At 33.7% G+C, this 15,564-nt stretch overlaps 1 protein-coding gene across 3 annotated transcripts in view; it reads right to left on the bottom strand.

Annotated features, from left to right (window-relative positions):
- The window catches only part of Pik3c2g (phosphatidylinositol-4-phosphate 3-kinase catalytic subunit type 2 gamma), a 332,111-nt gene that overhangs the window by 59,114 nt on the left and 257,433 nt on the right, over positions 1–15,564 (bottom strand). For all 3 annotated transcript variants that reach the window (XM_026391946.2, XM_026391945.2, XM_026391944.2), the window contains 3 exons: positions 8,326–8,515; positions 7,740–7,861; positions 4,359–4,467 (listed from right to left, as the gene is read on the bottom strand). In XM_026391946.2, coding sequence (XP_026247731.2) covers positions 4,359–4,467; positions 7,740–7,861; positions 8,326–8,515 — 421 coding nt within the window. The remainder of the gene's footprint in view (positions 1–4,358; positions 4,468–7,739; positions 7,862–8,325; positions 8,516–15,564) is intronic.

Raw genomic sequence — 15,564 nt, forward strand, 5'->3', positions numbered from 1 at the left:
GGAATTTAAAAGTTTCACATTTTGCTTCCAACTATATTCAATCCAATGAAGTCACTACTGAGAATCTAGGTTTCCTAAAATAGTCCTTCAGACACTTGATCTGAATTGTGGGGATTTTCTTCTTTAGGTAAGTCTATGTACCATCAGCCCACTATATTACTTACCTAAGAGGCACAAAAATAAGTTGACATATTGAATCAGTGTGCTGCTTCACAGGAGGCATTTTTGAAGAGATGCCTGAGTATGCTGTATTTTTAAATTTCAGTGAGTTTTCTTTGATGTTTAATGATTTGGTCTATTGTACAGAATATGATTAAAGAAATTCATTCCCTGATTGAACAAGTAATTTCATTTAAAGTTTTCTCCAAGATCCAAGAGAAGAGGAGAGGTCATTGAATTTGTAGCTGAGAAAAACAGAGTTCTTTGTTCCCTTAGTAAGTTCTAGTTATGAGGTCAATTGTTGCATTGTTATAATGCTTCCACTTTGTTTTGGAATGTGTCTACATATACAGCACGATATTATGTATGTTGTTCTTAAGTCAAGATATAACCCAGGTGTCAGTGGCATTTAATCAAGACTGCAGAATACAGCCATGGCCTGGTAATATCCTAATCAAGGATGCACAACTAGGGGCAGTTGGAATGAGGAGGAGGAAAGAGAAGGCTCTCAGCATTTCAATCAGAATCCCCTACCAGAGGCAGTTAGTGCACTTGCTTCTGTTATTCACTAACAACTCAATTGATAAAAGCATTTTATTAACATACTTAATGTCAGAGGTGAGTTTTTAGTTATAAAAATGGTTGCTAGTTGATTAGCATAATTAATAGTAGAAATAGGTTCACACTAGTGACAATACTTATTCAAGATATGTGGTTTAGCCAAAAATATTCTATAAGTGTTCTCCATTCTTGCATCAAAAGACAAAGCAGCCCAAAGACCTCGCACCCATTTTCCTTAGGGATAATGTACTTGATAAATCACTGCGGGAACCCTGCATATGTCCAGGAACTCAGGAGGATTCTGTCATCCTCTGGAACTTGGCCTTCGCTTCACAGGAATGTTCCATGCAATATGGCAACAGGAGCACATAATAGCAAAGAAAATTAGAACTTCTTAAGCATCAGGAGTTGAATCAGCTTTGTTCATCTCTAGTGTGTGTGTGTGTGTGTGTTGTGGGGTGTAGGTGTGGGTGGGTGGGTGGGATATTAAGAGGTCTCCCACTTGAGATAAAGGACAGAAATGGGGTCTGGCATTTCTTGCAATTTTAAAGACTATTCTGAGAATCTCTGGTGGATAGTACCAAGCCTAACAAAAAAATCTTTAAATGCTTTTTGGGGATGGGAAGTGACCACTGACTTAGACCCTACAATAGCACTTTCTGAGAGAATGATTGTGTTCTGGCACAGGACAGGGGTGGAGAGGCAAGACTGAAAGATGCTTTTGAAAACTGAGGGGTGACTTTGGTGATGACTGCAGTTCTAGACTCTCATTTTTGTTGATAGTCTATTAGGTCAGTTAGCCCAAATACTCTGCTGAGAATAATTGAAAGAGCTGGACATTTGTTTTTGAAATTTCACTTGAAAGGATCAGAGGGCCAACAAAATAGTAAAGAGTTGCCAAGCTAGAATCTGGGGGAGGACATAGATTTAGGAATGGGAGCCTGGGAATGAGCCTCATGCTCTGTTAATGGGTGTTTACTCATAAAATTTGGAGCAGTTGAGATATTGAGAGGCTGGCTTTCAGTACATCTCCTTGGATTTGGATCCCAAATGGCTATATCTGAGGAATAAAGATGAACCAAAAATAGGGCTACATTTTAGTTTGGACTAATCTGAATTGCTGCAATTGAATTATTGCAATCCTAGATAGTTAACTTCTTCACTTTTTATAATTCTTCTCTACACTAAGATAATAGTAACATAGGATCAAATTATTTCTACAAATGATGTTGCAGTATACCATCTGGCCACAATGAGTAAATAACCAGGTTCAAGACTACATAGTTGGAAACTGGAAGGAACATAATCATATATACAGTTTGTACCAATATTGGAGTTTGAATTAATATTAAAAAATGCCCAGGATTTTTTTGTTTGCAAAGGACTAGCAAAAAGACTGAAATTTTTAGCAAAATTGAGGAACTCCTAAATGGACATTGTAAAACTGAAAAATAAAATATTTGAAATTAAAATCTAAAAAAATACATTTAATAATATAAATACAGATAAAAAGAGAACTAATAACTCAGAAGAGAGTTCAGAAGAAACTACTGAGAAAGAGGCAGGGTAAAACACAAGGATAAAAAATACAGATATAAAATTATCAGACATAAAGGATACAGTGTGAAGGCTTAACACATATTTTATTACAGTCCCACAGAAAGAGAAAAAAGGAGAAGGTATACGTAATATTTGGCTTGATAATTACTGAGAACTTTTGTGTATGCTAACATGAATATGAGAAGCCTTAAAGTTCAAGCCTGATAAATAGAAATAGTGTCACACCTGAGCACATTATAACAAAAGAATGGGAAACGAAAAGCAACAGAAAAATACTTAAAGCAGATAAAGAAGAAAAAAGTACTTAATGAAGCAACTAGTAGAGGACATAACTTCAAAATAGAATCAGAGGAAGCTAAAAGACAATGAAATGATAGCTTTAAAGCTTTTCAATAAAATTACTGTTACTCAAATGCTATAGTCAGCAAAAATATCCCTCAAGAATAAAGAATTAAATGAATGTCAATTATATGAAATTATAATAACCTTTTCAGTTTATAAATACAGTTATGGATGCCTATTATTGGTAGCATACAAGACACAAATGAATTAAATAGACAAAGTGTTCTCAGGATCTTTTATCATTGTGTGATTGATAATAGCACTAGTTTATATTAGACTTAAATCAGAGATGCATGCTTCAATCTCTGTGGCAATTCCCAACAGTGAAAGACTGTATAAATCCTGAGGCAATTCAGGACAAAATGAAATAATAAATAATATACTTTAAAAAGAGTTGAAGAAAAAATAAAGAAACAAACACATCAGAAGGATCATAAAGAAAGTACTTAATAGATGACAGACCTCGTGCATGCACGCACACGCACACACCACATTGAGGACAATATCAAATGTAAATAATTAAACAATTCACTTGAAAAGTAAAGATTGTGCTACTAGATATAAAATGAGACCCATATGTATATTGCTTATAAGAGTGGTAATTAAAATAGAAAAATACGGAAAGTAAAATGATGAAAACTGTTGGATCCTGAAAATGCTAGCCAAAATAAAGTTGATTAGTATTATATAGGATTTTTAAGAAAAAGAGATAGAAGAAATATATGAATGTTAGTAAAAATATCAATAATCCTGTAAAATAGGATTCTTTCACTATATATAAATATATTCTCACACATTCTGTTGGTTTGGTTCCACTGGAGAATCCTGATAAACAACTCTAAGGTTTAGTTTTAGTTCTGAACAACGTGGCTTGTCCACCAAACTTTTACTGCACAAGTATTGAAATCTAACAGAATGGTGTCCTTGAACTTTTTCTTATATCCCTGTGATAGGCAGGATAATTTACTCCCAAGATATCCCTGTCCGAATCCCTTGAACCTATGAGTGTGTTACTTTACACGACAAAAGAGGCTTTTGTTGATAAACTGAGAATCTTGAGGCAGAGATTGTCCTGAATTACCCAGGAAGTCCCAATGTAATCTTAAGGCCCTTTTAGAAGGGAGTCAGGGAACTCAGAGCCAAAGTAGGAGATGTGAAGATAGACCAGAGTCCCGAGTGTGTCACTCTATTGCTGGAGGCCAAGGAATGCGGGCAACCTCTAAGGATGAAAGAAAGAACTGGCCCATCAACACTTTGGTTTTAGTTCCATAACCCCATTTTCAGACTTGGAGCTTCAGAACTTAAAGAACTTTAAGCCACCATGTTGTGGTGATTGGTCACAACAGCAATAGGTGTCTAAAGCAATTCTTTCCTGTTTTTTCTTATTCCTGAACTTTATTGTGTTCCAGACTCTTTACCAAGCCAGCTCTACTAAATCCTACCTGGAGTTGAAGACCCAGGTCAGATGACCTCTTCTCCCTTCAAACCCCTTGTGACACTTGGAAGTAATTCATGCCCCTCTAAAACTCTAGAGCACCCTGTGGTACTTCATGTTACTTGAGGCCTGGTGCCATACCTTTTAGCTGCTCCAGAGTTCCCAGTTCATGTACTTTACACATACATACTCATTGAATGAATGAAGAAAGTTATAAAATATTCTAAATTATTTCTGATAACACTGTATGAAATAGTTGATATTTTAGGTAAAAGTAGAAAAAAAATAGGTTGTAACATACATTTGCAACTTCATGTGGTCCATTTAGTATCTGTTCCATATAATGATTTAGATCTCTGAATCTTTTGTGATCTGAATTTGTAAAAGGTAAGTGCCACCAATGAGGAAACCTGTTTTAAAAGAAAAAAGCAGATCTCTATTAGTGCAAACATTGGCCTCTTCATTGTAGGATTGTTCACAAAGTTAACAGCTGCATGAGATGAAGGTGCCAATGAAAACATTTGAAAAAGCCATAGTTCATGTGATTAATCCTGAGAGTTTCATTGACATGGCTGTGATCATTTGTCCCATTTTTACTGTCATTAATATTAATACTAAATTTAATTGTTTAACATTAAATTTATTTGTATGTTCTTTCTTACTGTATTTATGGTGACCACCCATTTTGTTCCTTAAATACAAATGTTGGGGCTTCAGAAATACTTTGTAAAGTTATATTTTTCAGACAGTTCAGATGCTATCGTTTCTTCTGGGCTTATTGCAGACATTACTGCACTAACTAAATTAAACATTTTATCAAGTGACACATGCTTCCATCTGATCTCTTTCTTTGCAAAAAAGTCACACTCTCCCCAAGAGTAAAACTTATAGATTTTCTTCCGCACAGTCCAAAGATTCATTTTGATGAACTGGACTTGATTAAGACCAGTTATCAAGTGGGTCAACCTTTTAATGGTGACATTTGGTAATGCATTTTGCTGTTTAAATATTTCTTTTTAGGAACTAACTAGCAGGTTCTCTGACTGCAATCTCTCTCACACATAAAAAGGTCTCTTTTGGTGGAGACCATAAACTGGCTACCATGATTCTGGGAGAAATGAACATAGGGGATAGTGAAGGCTTGTCAGCAAATGGAAATAGGTGACAACTTCATGCCACCCCATTCACTGCTTCTTGATGAAATGACAGGGAAATGCAAAATGGATATGCTTATGTATTTTAACATATTTAATTATTTAAAAAGTGTTAAATATTATAATTTCTGACCTAGATTTATTTATCATTAAAATTAGTTCCAATACAAAATTAATCAAAAATATAACAATGTATGTGTACACATACATGCACATAAATATCATAACTATACACACACATATATATACACATATATGGTAATTTTTTTCATAAATAAATTTGATAAATAGATGACTTAGCCTAGTTTTAAATATTAATTTACATATCTATATATGAATTTTCTTTATTGGCAGAATAAAACAGCTTGATATGAATTATATTCCATTGTTGATATTTTTATAGACATATGTATTAAAAATCTTATGCATAAAATATGTACCTAAAAATTGAGGAATTCTGTTGTGTAATGTCATTCAATTGTTTTAAATCTTACATGTCAAATGTAAGATAGCAATCAGTTATTGAAAATCACTTTTTAGGGTCTTTTGTCTGACAGTGTTATCATGTTCTCCCTCAATTTTGTTCAGCACAAAGACTAAAAAACACCTGACTTGCAAGTAGATATGTTACCTGGTTATTAGAGTAATTCATTTTCTACAAAACCAACACCAGGATTTTGATTCACCTTTTTGTCTGGTTCTTAGATATTTTTACACTGTGGGACGGTATACTAAAATAAGATTCTGGATGGTTGAGAGAAGAGTAGTGTTGAAAGTAGGACAGGAAAAGGAACTCTAACTTCCTCAAGCAGATTAAATTAAAGACATACATTAATTTTAAGGAATACTTCCAAGCCTGTGTATTCTTGGAAAGTACCCAGAAATACAAATAGACCCATTTGAAGACCACTGTTATAGGCTGCAACTAATTAGAATTTTATTCTTCATGGCTCTGACTTTCTGATCATACTTTCCAGATCAGCTTCATATAACTCTCACAGAGCTTCTTGGTAATATTTAGGAGTCAGAGGAAATCTTGCCCTCTTCTGTCATTTATATGCATTGCTGTAAGCCTTTGCCATTTGGGAGCATAAGCACACAAGTATTGTTCAGGGCACCACATAAGACTACATATCCCTCCTCTCCATGGATTGTTTAAATAGTTTGAATATCAATTTAGGTACATTGCCAGGCAGAAGTGGTGAGCAAATAGAATCCTAAATAAAGCTGAAAGTTTAGAGGAGGCATATGGAGACATTATTAGCATTTCTAAAGTTCTTCATGTTACTCTAAAAATTTGAAACCAAAGGACAGCCATTTAACAGGCGATAATGTATATTTTTAAAAGATTATTAATATAGTATGGTGTCAACCATTGATTTTAAATTCAGTATTTGCAGTCAAAGTTTGAATTTTTTGCTCACGTCTCTTTGTTCTCAATTATTTGATCAAATTTCTTTTTTGATAATTTTTAAATCAGATGTTTGAAAGTTTTCAGAATGATGATACTTCCCTCTTAGAGTCTTGAAAATACTCTCATTCCAATTTCTTGACTTCCTGATTCTTAAAGTACTCATGTTTTGAAGTCTCTGTGACATTTGTAAGCATAATTTTTCATGAATGTGGTTTACTCAGTTTTGACATTGCACAATCTCTCTCCATCCATTGACAGCTTTGCTTATTTATATACATTTATATTTTGGAAGGTGACTAAACTGTGAAAGCCAAGTAAAAACTTACATGTACAAAATTTGTCAGATACATAGTGGACATTTAGTTGTTAAAGGACCATTTAAACATTTAACAAAAATCCCAGTGTTCATTGAGTTCTACAATCTAAATTTGGCCCATTGGAAATGACAAATTTTAGGTTTATAAGGACAGTAGTTATTTTCATTGTATTTGTAGTTTGCTCATTTAAAAATATTTTTTCATTATAAAGATGAATGGCTGAAGTGATTTTCATGATTGCTTCAAAATGAACATAATAATCAATTAAGGGTAGATAATGCAAGTTTAATAATTAATAATTAAAAAGCTCATAGTTGTTAACAAATGTGAGTTATACTAACCCATATGAATATACTTAAATTTCTTTCAGGTACAGGAACTAATTCTGTAAGAGCTTTTTTATTTTTTTACTATTAAATAATAGATATATACAATTTAGTTCTGCATTTTCAATTTTATTTTATTCTTTTAGAAAACAACTGAGAAGATTAAATTTAAAAACAGGTAAATAAAGTAATTTTCCCAATAGTTGATGAAAAATAAAATAGGTTCTGATTTCTTCTGTCTTCAAAATCAATGGCTGGAAGCAAAGAGAAAATTGTAAACCTTGTTCAATTTTATGAGACAAAAGATTCTTTACAGTGACAGAACAGACTCTTCTGGGAGAGAATCAATGGCATTGGAGTCAGAATACTGTGTGGCTCCCAAACAGGAAAGCATATAACCATGATTTTTGCTTTTTGCTCAAGGACAAACACTGAAGGCAAAATGATGTGTGAGAATAGAGTCCTACTTACTCTGGGAGAGTCAATGATGCAAACTGCTTTTGGAGTTGGCTATGGAGTGTTGAAAACTGGTCAAATGATTTTTCTGTCAGGCTTGTTTCGTTGTTACTGTGGGTCACCTGGATCAGATACAGCTGCAGAAAAGGAGGTAAAAATAAAAAAAATGGTAATATAACCTGTAGTATGTGCTAAAATCTGGTTTTGTGTAGACTAAACAAAGAAAGAATCTTTCTAAAAAATTTATCACAAAAGCCAAGAGAGGCAATTTGTAAAGGCAAATATTACCTATAAAATGCAATATATACAGCTATCATAAGCTTACGTGCTGGGAACAAACTGCCTAATTTCTTCAGTTCCTTTCTTACGGACACTTTAATTAGCTCTTGATTTATATTCTACTACAGGGCAGGAACTATTCTCTCTGATGGTTCTGTGTTAATAGCTCTGGCTGTTATGATTTTTCTTTAAAACATCCTCTTAATGGCACTTCTGCTCAAATTATAACTGATTTTCATTTGCATAGTAAAAAATCCTGCTATAGGAAATAATGAGAGGAAGCCAAATGATATTAAGTCAAGATGGCAGACTTTAGACTTACATTACTGGGTTTCTTGCTGAACCCTAAAATTGTTGCTCTTTGAATCGATCTGGTTGGACTCAGCAAAAAAGATTCCTGGGGCAAAGTCTGTGGAGTAGATTTGGCAGGGCTGATGGCTGACATTTGTGCAAGTGTGTGGATCAAGTTATTCAGTTTAACAGGGAAACACTCCAGACTTTCCTTTATTTTCCTAGAGAAATGGAAAAGAAAAGACAGCAAGATTCCTCTGTATCAACTCATTTCATTTATCATTAGTTTCCTTGTGTTTGCTAGATGTGAGCTTGTGGAGGGGGATGCCAAAAACCACATATGTTTATTTGCAACCCAACTATTATGTTATTTTAATAAACTTCACATTCATATCTGGAGCTGTTAGCAAATATGAAGGAAATCTTCATGATGAAATATATAACTGTAATTACAGTATTGTAGTTTGACCTTTAGGTTTATTTTATGTTTTCAATTTTTAGGGATTATGTTTTAGGAGTTTTAATTCTAGTTTATTAATATTTAAAATAGTTACATAAGCCCAGAAGTTAAACCTACAAAATACTGTATGTTCAAAAAAAAAAAAAAAAAGCAAGCTGGGTATGGTGGTGCATGTCTATAATCCCTTGACTCAGGAGGCTGAAGTAGGAGGAGCTCAAGTTTGAGGCCAGCCTGAGTAGAGTGCCCTGGGTTCAATCCCCAGTACCTCAAACAAAACCCCAAAACACCTAGTGTGTGTGTGTGTGTGTGTGTGTGTGTGTGTGTGTGTGTGTGTATAGTTTGTGTATATATAGTTTGTAGTTTGTTTGTTTAAATGGGAATTGAACCCAGAGAGGCTTTGCCACTGAGCTACATCCCCAGATTGTTTTTAATCTTTTATTTTGAGATAGGGTCTCTCTAAGTTGCTTAGAGCCTTGCTAAATTGCTGAGATTGACCTTGAACATGCCATCATCCTGTCTCAGCCTCCCAAATTGCTGGGATCACAGGCATATACCACCATTCCGAGCTATAGCCATATTCTTTACCCTATTCCTTGCATCCTCCTATATTTAAATGTCTTTGAAAATGATGGTTAAACTTTCATTATTTATTTTTTTAATTTTATTTTTGTATGTTTGTGTTTATCTCCCAATTGTCTTAGAAAAAAAGGTAGCTTACAATAATAGTATATGAAATGTACAAAATTTTCTTTTTTTCTTTTGATTTCCATGCTATGATTTTCTTATCTGTTTACTTTTGGTTTTGGTGTCTCTGCTTTTTAAAGTTTTTGTAAAAAATTTTAATTTAAGAAGTTTTGTGTTCTAAAAGTATAATAATATCTTTATATAAATATGATTGCTGGGTATAGTGGCAATACTGAAGAGCTACTGGGGTGACTGAGGCAGGAGGATTGCAAGTTTAGGATCAGCCTCCACAATTTAGTGAGACCCTGTAAAATAAAATAAAAAGGGATAGGGTGTGGCTCAGTGGTAGAGAGCTTCTGGGTCCAATATATATATATATATTTGCCTGCAGCCTTTGTACTTTATTCTCTATCTCTTCTTTTTAAATTTTCTTCTTACTGTGAGCAATATAAAAATTTCCTAATTTCTTTTATCTCCTTTCTTTCCTCTTGTCAGTATCTGATTTGCAATATTATCATTTTAATTCTAGTTAATATGATAGAGCAAGCAGCATGCGTATTTCATTTCGTTTGTGCTTTCTATCTCCTGTTTCCATTTCTATCCATATTGCACAGCACATGCACAGCACACACAGGATAATATATCTCTCTTATAGCCCCCATTTAATCATGAACTCTCCTCTAGTTCTTAAGTCCTCATCTCTCTAGTCATGTTGATGATCTGAAACTCATCCTCATAGAAATTCTTCAGGAATTGTTCAAAGCAGTTAGATTTTGATTTCTTATGTGTTGACAAGTGTTTGCCTGCAGCCTTTGTACTTGAAAATCAGTGTGGCTGGATACAATGTTCTTAGGTCACATTTTCTTTTCTGGATTTCATAAACTAGTATTCTATTTTCTTCTGGAATAAAGGATTACTACCCAAACTCTGAAGGCACAGTGAACTTCTTTCATGTATAAGTGAGCTGGGTTTTTTTCTGTTGTTGTTGTTTTTTTTTGTCTAGCCACTTCTTTTAATTCAATATCCAACAGATTTTCTGAAACATGTATCTATTTTGGATAATTCTTCTGAATATGTAACATATCCTTTCAAGTCTTCTCATTCCTCAAAAAATATTCCTTAGTTCTAGTGTTCCTAGTTATTAAAGTACTAAATATGCAATTTAGATTTTTTTTTGGTTTATTTTATTTTAGTACTGGGGGTTGGACCCAAGGTCACTTTAGTACTGAGCTACATCCCCAATCTTTTAATTTTTTTTTTTTTTTTTGAGTTAAGGTCTCATTAAGTTGCTGAGGTTTTCAGCTAAATTGTCCAGGCTGTGAGAACTTTTGATCCTCTTGCCTCAGCCTCCCAAGTTGCTGTGGTTTTAGGTGTGCACCACTGCACTGGGTGCAATTGGGTTTTGATACAGTTGCAGAATACAATTTTGCTTTTGTTTTACAGGGACTTCTATTATATGTATTCTGGATCCTCATTACGTTTCTTCATTTCTTTATTAGAAGTCCTCTCTTTTCACTTTCCTTTTCTCTTTAATCAATGTGTTGTGTTTATGTACCCTGTATTTCTTCTGGTTTATAGAATATATGTTAACATAGAAAATATTATGTTTTCTTTTCTTTCCAATAGCTTTTTTTTTGGGGGGGGGTTCAATTACCTTACTTCTGTATTCTCCTAATTGTGGTTTATGTTTTTTTTTCTTCATATCTTTATCATTTTCAGAAATCAATGAGCTCAATTGAAATCTAAGAATATAGTGTATTCCTTTGGTAAACATGATTTTCTGGAAAATTTTCATCTTAGGGATATTACATCACTTCTTATACAATTGTTATAATTTTGTATGTCATTGAACCATGATCTATTTTGCTTGCTCATTTTAATTTGAAATTAGTATTCTTGATTTTAGGAAGCAATACAGATTTCTATGGAGTCTGGGACCTCTTTTCCTGTTGCTATCACATTATGATTTTAAAAATATGGTCTCATAGTTTCTGAGATATGCCTCCATCTTTTCTAGTCTTTGTTTTTTCCCCCCATTTGCACCAATTACTTCTTGTCCTTTCAGTTTGGATTATACTTTAGTAGTTTCTCTTTGTTGTGAGACCTTTTTCTATAAGGAAGCTCCAGTTACCTTTGAGAGTTCAGATGCTCTAACTTTTTTCTAATTTGCTCTAGAACCCTTGCCCTTCCCTGTGAGTTGGAATGTCAGAAAATTTCCACCCAGTTTCAGCTGGTCTTCTTATATTAGCCTGTTCAGCTCCGAGGGAGCACCAGTTGGCCAGCCTCCCTTTTCTTTCTCTTTCTCCTCTCTTTCTTTCTTTCAGTTTCTGTTCTCAAGTCAGTGGATGACCTGCTGTCTTCTGTAGCTTCCTTCATACAGATGTTGAACCACACAGGTCTTTTAACTGTTAGAGGTTAACATCTGCTTGTATTTTAGGATTCTTGAGTATACCTTGTGACTTAAGTTTTATTAAGGCTATTGTCCAAGGTTTGGGATTTAGCTGACCTCATTGATCTGTCTGTTTTAAGATTTAAGAACATTGAAAGTTATTTTTTTATATAATTCAAGCAACACAGAAAAATATAAAGTAATATGTGACGATTCTTTTTCTTTCTTCCATGGGAGGAAAGTGCTCCTTCCCCCAAATAACCTGTGCAGAGCTTTGTTATTATTCCTCGTGAGTTTTCTCTATACATTAGTGCCGACACAGAGACATTCAAGTGTACACACACACACACCACTGTATTTACTCTTCTGCATGCCAGGGGTAATCCCAACACTAGTATATTGGAGTACAGCAATGGTAAAACCAGAATTATTTTGTCTTTATATATAATTTGTAAAATGTGAAATTCAGACAATAATGAAATAATTAAGAAAAATACAGGACTTGGGAAACTGTATATATTATAATTAAAATAAAATGGGAAATAGAGAGTGGGCATAGGAGTGTAGGTACTAAAGTTGAAATTTTAAATTGGGTGGTCAGAGATAATTTCACTGAAAACATGAGTTCAAGGATTGGACAAGGACCTTATTTTGCCAAAATGTATGATAGGAGGATTTCTGATGTGACACAGTCTAGCAGAAGCAACAGCTGGTCCAGAAGCTCAGAGGTAGATGAATGACTGGAGTGTTTAACAGAAGCAAAGAGTACCAGTGTGGCTGACTTGAAGTGAAGAGGGAAGGAAGGGAATCAGAGAGAGAAAAGGGTCATGATTTTGTACGGACTCCCATGTGTGACTTGGGAGTTGGAGAAAAATAACAATTGCATATGATGTTGTAATTTGATTTTCTGACTTAGTAACATATTTTTTAAAGAAACATTTCATGATAACTAGTGCATAGTAAGTGGCCCCCAAATATTTGTTAGATGGACGAACACTCTTTCTAATTCAGAACATAGCATTGAATCAAACACTTTTAATAGCTACATAGGATGTCAAAACAATGATTAATTTAACTACTTCTCTTTATTGCAATATATCCTTTCCTTACTGTTCAACTTTGTCCATCACCAAGGGTCTATATACACATAGGCCTGCTTCTTTCCTTTTCATGTTGTGATATTTGTCTATTTGTCTATTTTGGTGTCAATAGTGCACTACCCTGAATAGCTGGAACCTTATGATACATCTGAAAATTCAGAAGAACTTATTCTTTTACCTTGTTTTTCTTCAGGTGATTTTTAACTATTCTAGGCCCTGTGACCTCCCAAGTGTATTTTAGATCAAGTTCTTCTATACATATCTAGCCTACAAATGTGATATGTGGTTCTGTTTAGTGAGATCTTATTTTAAATATCTCCATATGATTTTAAAATTTTCTCTTGTAGATCTTAGATATATTTCATTGGACTTATTTCTCAGTTGGGCATAATTTGGTATGGCATATTGCAAATGCTATCTTTTCCTAAAAAATTCCAACTAATATTCGATGATATATAAGTAATTTTGACTCAATTCTAATGATAAATCTGTATATCCTTTTGAAATTTGGAAGCACACAATCATGTAACTGCAAATAATGACAGTGCTTTTTGTAACTCTTGCACTTCTAAGACCTACAGTTCTATGTTAAATGGAAACTGTATAGCAAGCATTTTTGGTTTGTTCCTGATTGCAAAGGAAAACCATTCAATGTTTTGCCAGTAAGCATAATTTTTTCTGTAGGTTTTTAGCAATATGTTAATGTCATTTGTTTCTATTCCCAGGGAGTTTTTCTTCCCTAAATTAATGATCCCAGATTTCATTAATTGCGTTTTCTATATCTATTGGGGTGACATATAATATTTCCCTTTAATTTTTTAACTACTGAGTTCTTGAATTTGAGTTATTTTGTAATTATTTATTTTACTGAACACTTATCTCAATTGTTTTTGTGTTAATTCCTGCATTGTTTTAATTATTGTCTAATTCAATAGGAAAAATGAAAATATAATAAAGCTTAAACATAGAGCTTTACTATCAAAACAAAAGCCACCATTTTTTCAAATATTAATGGGAATGCTTGTTAATTTTCACTTTTAAGAGTATGATATTTATCTAAATTTCATTTTTTTATAAGCTTATGAAAGTTTTCTAAGAGGAATAATATTGAATGTAATCAAATCTGGATTTTCTGGGTTGGCATCTGTCAAAGCTATCATGTCATACCTTCTTTACAACCAGATGCCGTAGTTTCAATATTAATGGTATAATTTAATAATGTTTAATAATTTCCCCCTAAATTGCATAAAATTGCTCATTTATAATTTCTAGTCTTTGACTTTTTTGAATAAATTTCAAAATTTTCAATTTTTATACATCAATCTAGGCCAAAATTTGCTAAAACACAGTTGTATGATTCTGATCCTGTTATTGATTTCTATAATGCCCATTTTTCTAACGATGGTCTTTGAACTTATGAATGTACAGGTACACAGTATAGTATGAAACATTGATTTTATTCCTCATCAACACTGTAAATATGGGAATATAAAAGTAATAGTAGGAGTACAATATTAACTAATCATGATTTATGGAGTCTCTGACCTTCATTCAATGACCCAACAAATCTTTACTGCATATATTTTGTGTGTTAGAGAGGAAAGCTGTAGGCACTCACATCTTCTACAGCTTTGTCTATGAATCATAAATCTTAAATTTTGATGGACACACCCTCCCAAAATATCAACTATGTTCATGCCTTATTCTTACATTATTCAACAGTTAAGATGTTGAGAAGACTGGAATCCCATGGTCTTGGGGCAGTCTTTCACCCAAGTTCATCTCCTATCTCTCGGGTATCAGACTTTATAGGTAAGACAATATAGTGCTGCTAAACATCATTCAACCTGGAACTGGTGCCCTGATGGCAGTAAGATTTGGCCTCTGTGAGGGTCTGATTCATCTAGGTAACATTTCATTGATTTACTTTTCTAAAGGAAGCATTAGCAGTATTGCATGGAGTATCCTTAATGTTACAGGTCCAAAGCACTGGCTGGAAGGATCCCAACTCTAAAGTTTCCTGGGGGAAACCTCCAGGCAGTCTTTATAAAAACTTCTAACTGTCCCTGCTAGGCACTGATGTGTGTGCTGGGACATAGAAGTGAAGGAGAAGAATCAGAGTTTTGCCCTCAGGAAGTATATATCTTTTGGCAGGTGCTGCACTAAATGCCTTATGTTAATCTTTTCATCCTTAGAGAAAAGCAGTAAAATTATTTTTGCGATGGATAAGAAAAATTCAGGAGAGGTTAAATCCATACTAAAAATGATATCACTAGGAAATACTAACTGAAGAATTCCATTTATGCTTATCTGGTACCAAAGTCTTCACTTTTAATTGTGAATTTTCTATAATGAATAATATTTCAATTTTGTCCTAATGAGAAAACAATCCAGTAGATTTAGTGGGAATTCCCAGGTGAAGTAAAGGAACAAGGATCTTTTAATTTAATTTAAGACAAAAATCCTTTAATTTTTACATAGAAATAAACATTAGGCTGAAAAAATGTAAAAGATATTTCTAGATGCTGAGGAACATAAGAACATAGCTAGTCTTTCCTTCCCCCGTCCTTCCTTCCTTCCTTCATTCTGTTCCTCCTTCTCTCTCTCTCTCTTCTCTTCTCTTCTCTTCTCTTCTCT

The sequence above is a fragment of the Urocitellus parryii genome, chromosome 5 (assembly GCF_045843805.1).
Source record: "Urocitellus parryii isolate mUroPar1 chromosome 5, mUroPar1.hap1, whole genome shotgun sequence".
NCBI classification, from domain to species: Eukaryota; Metazoa; Chordata; class Mammalia; order Rodentia; family Sciuridae; genus Urocitellus; species Urocitellus parryii.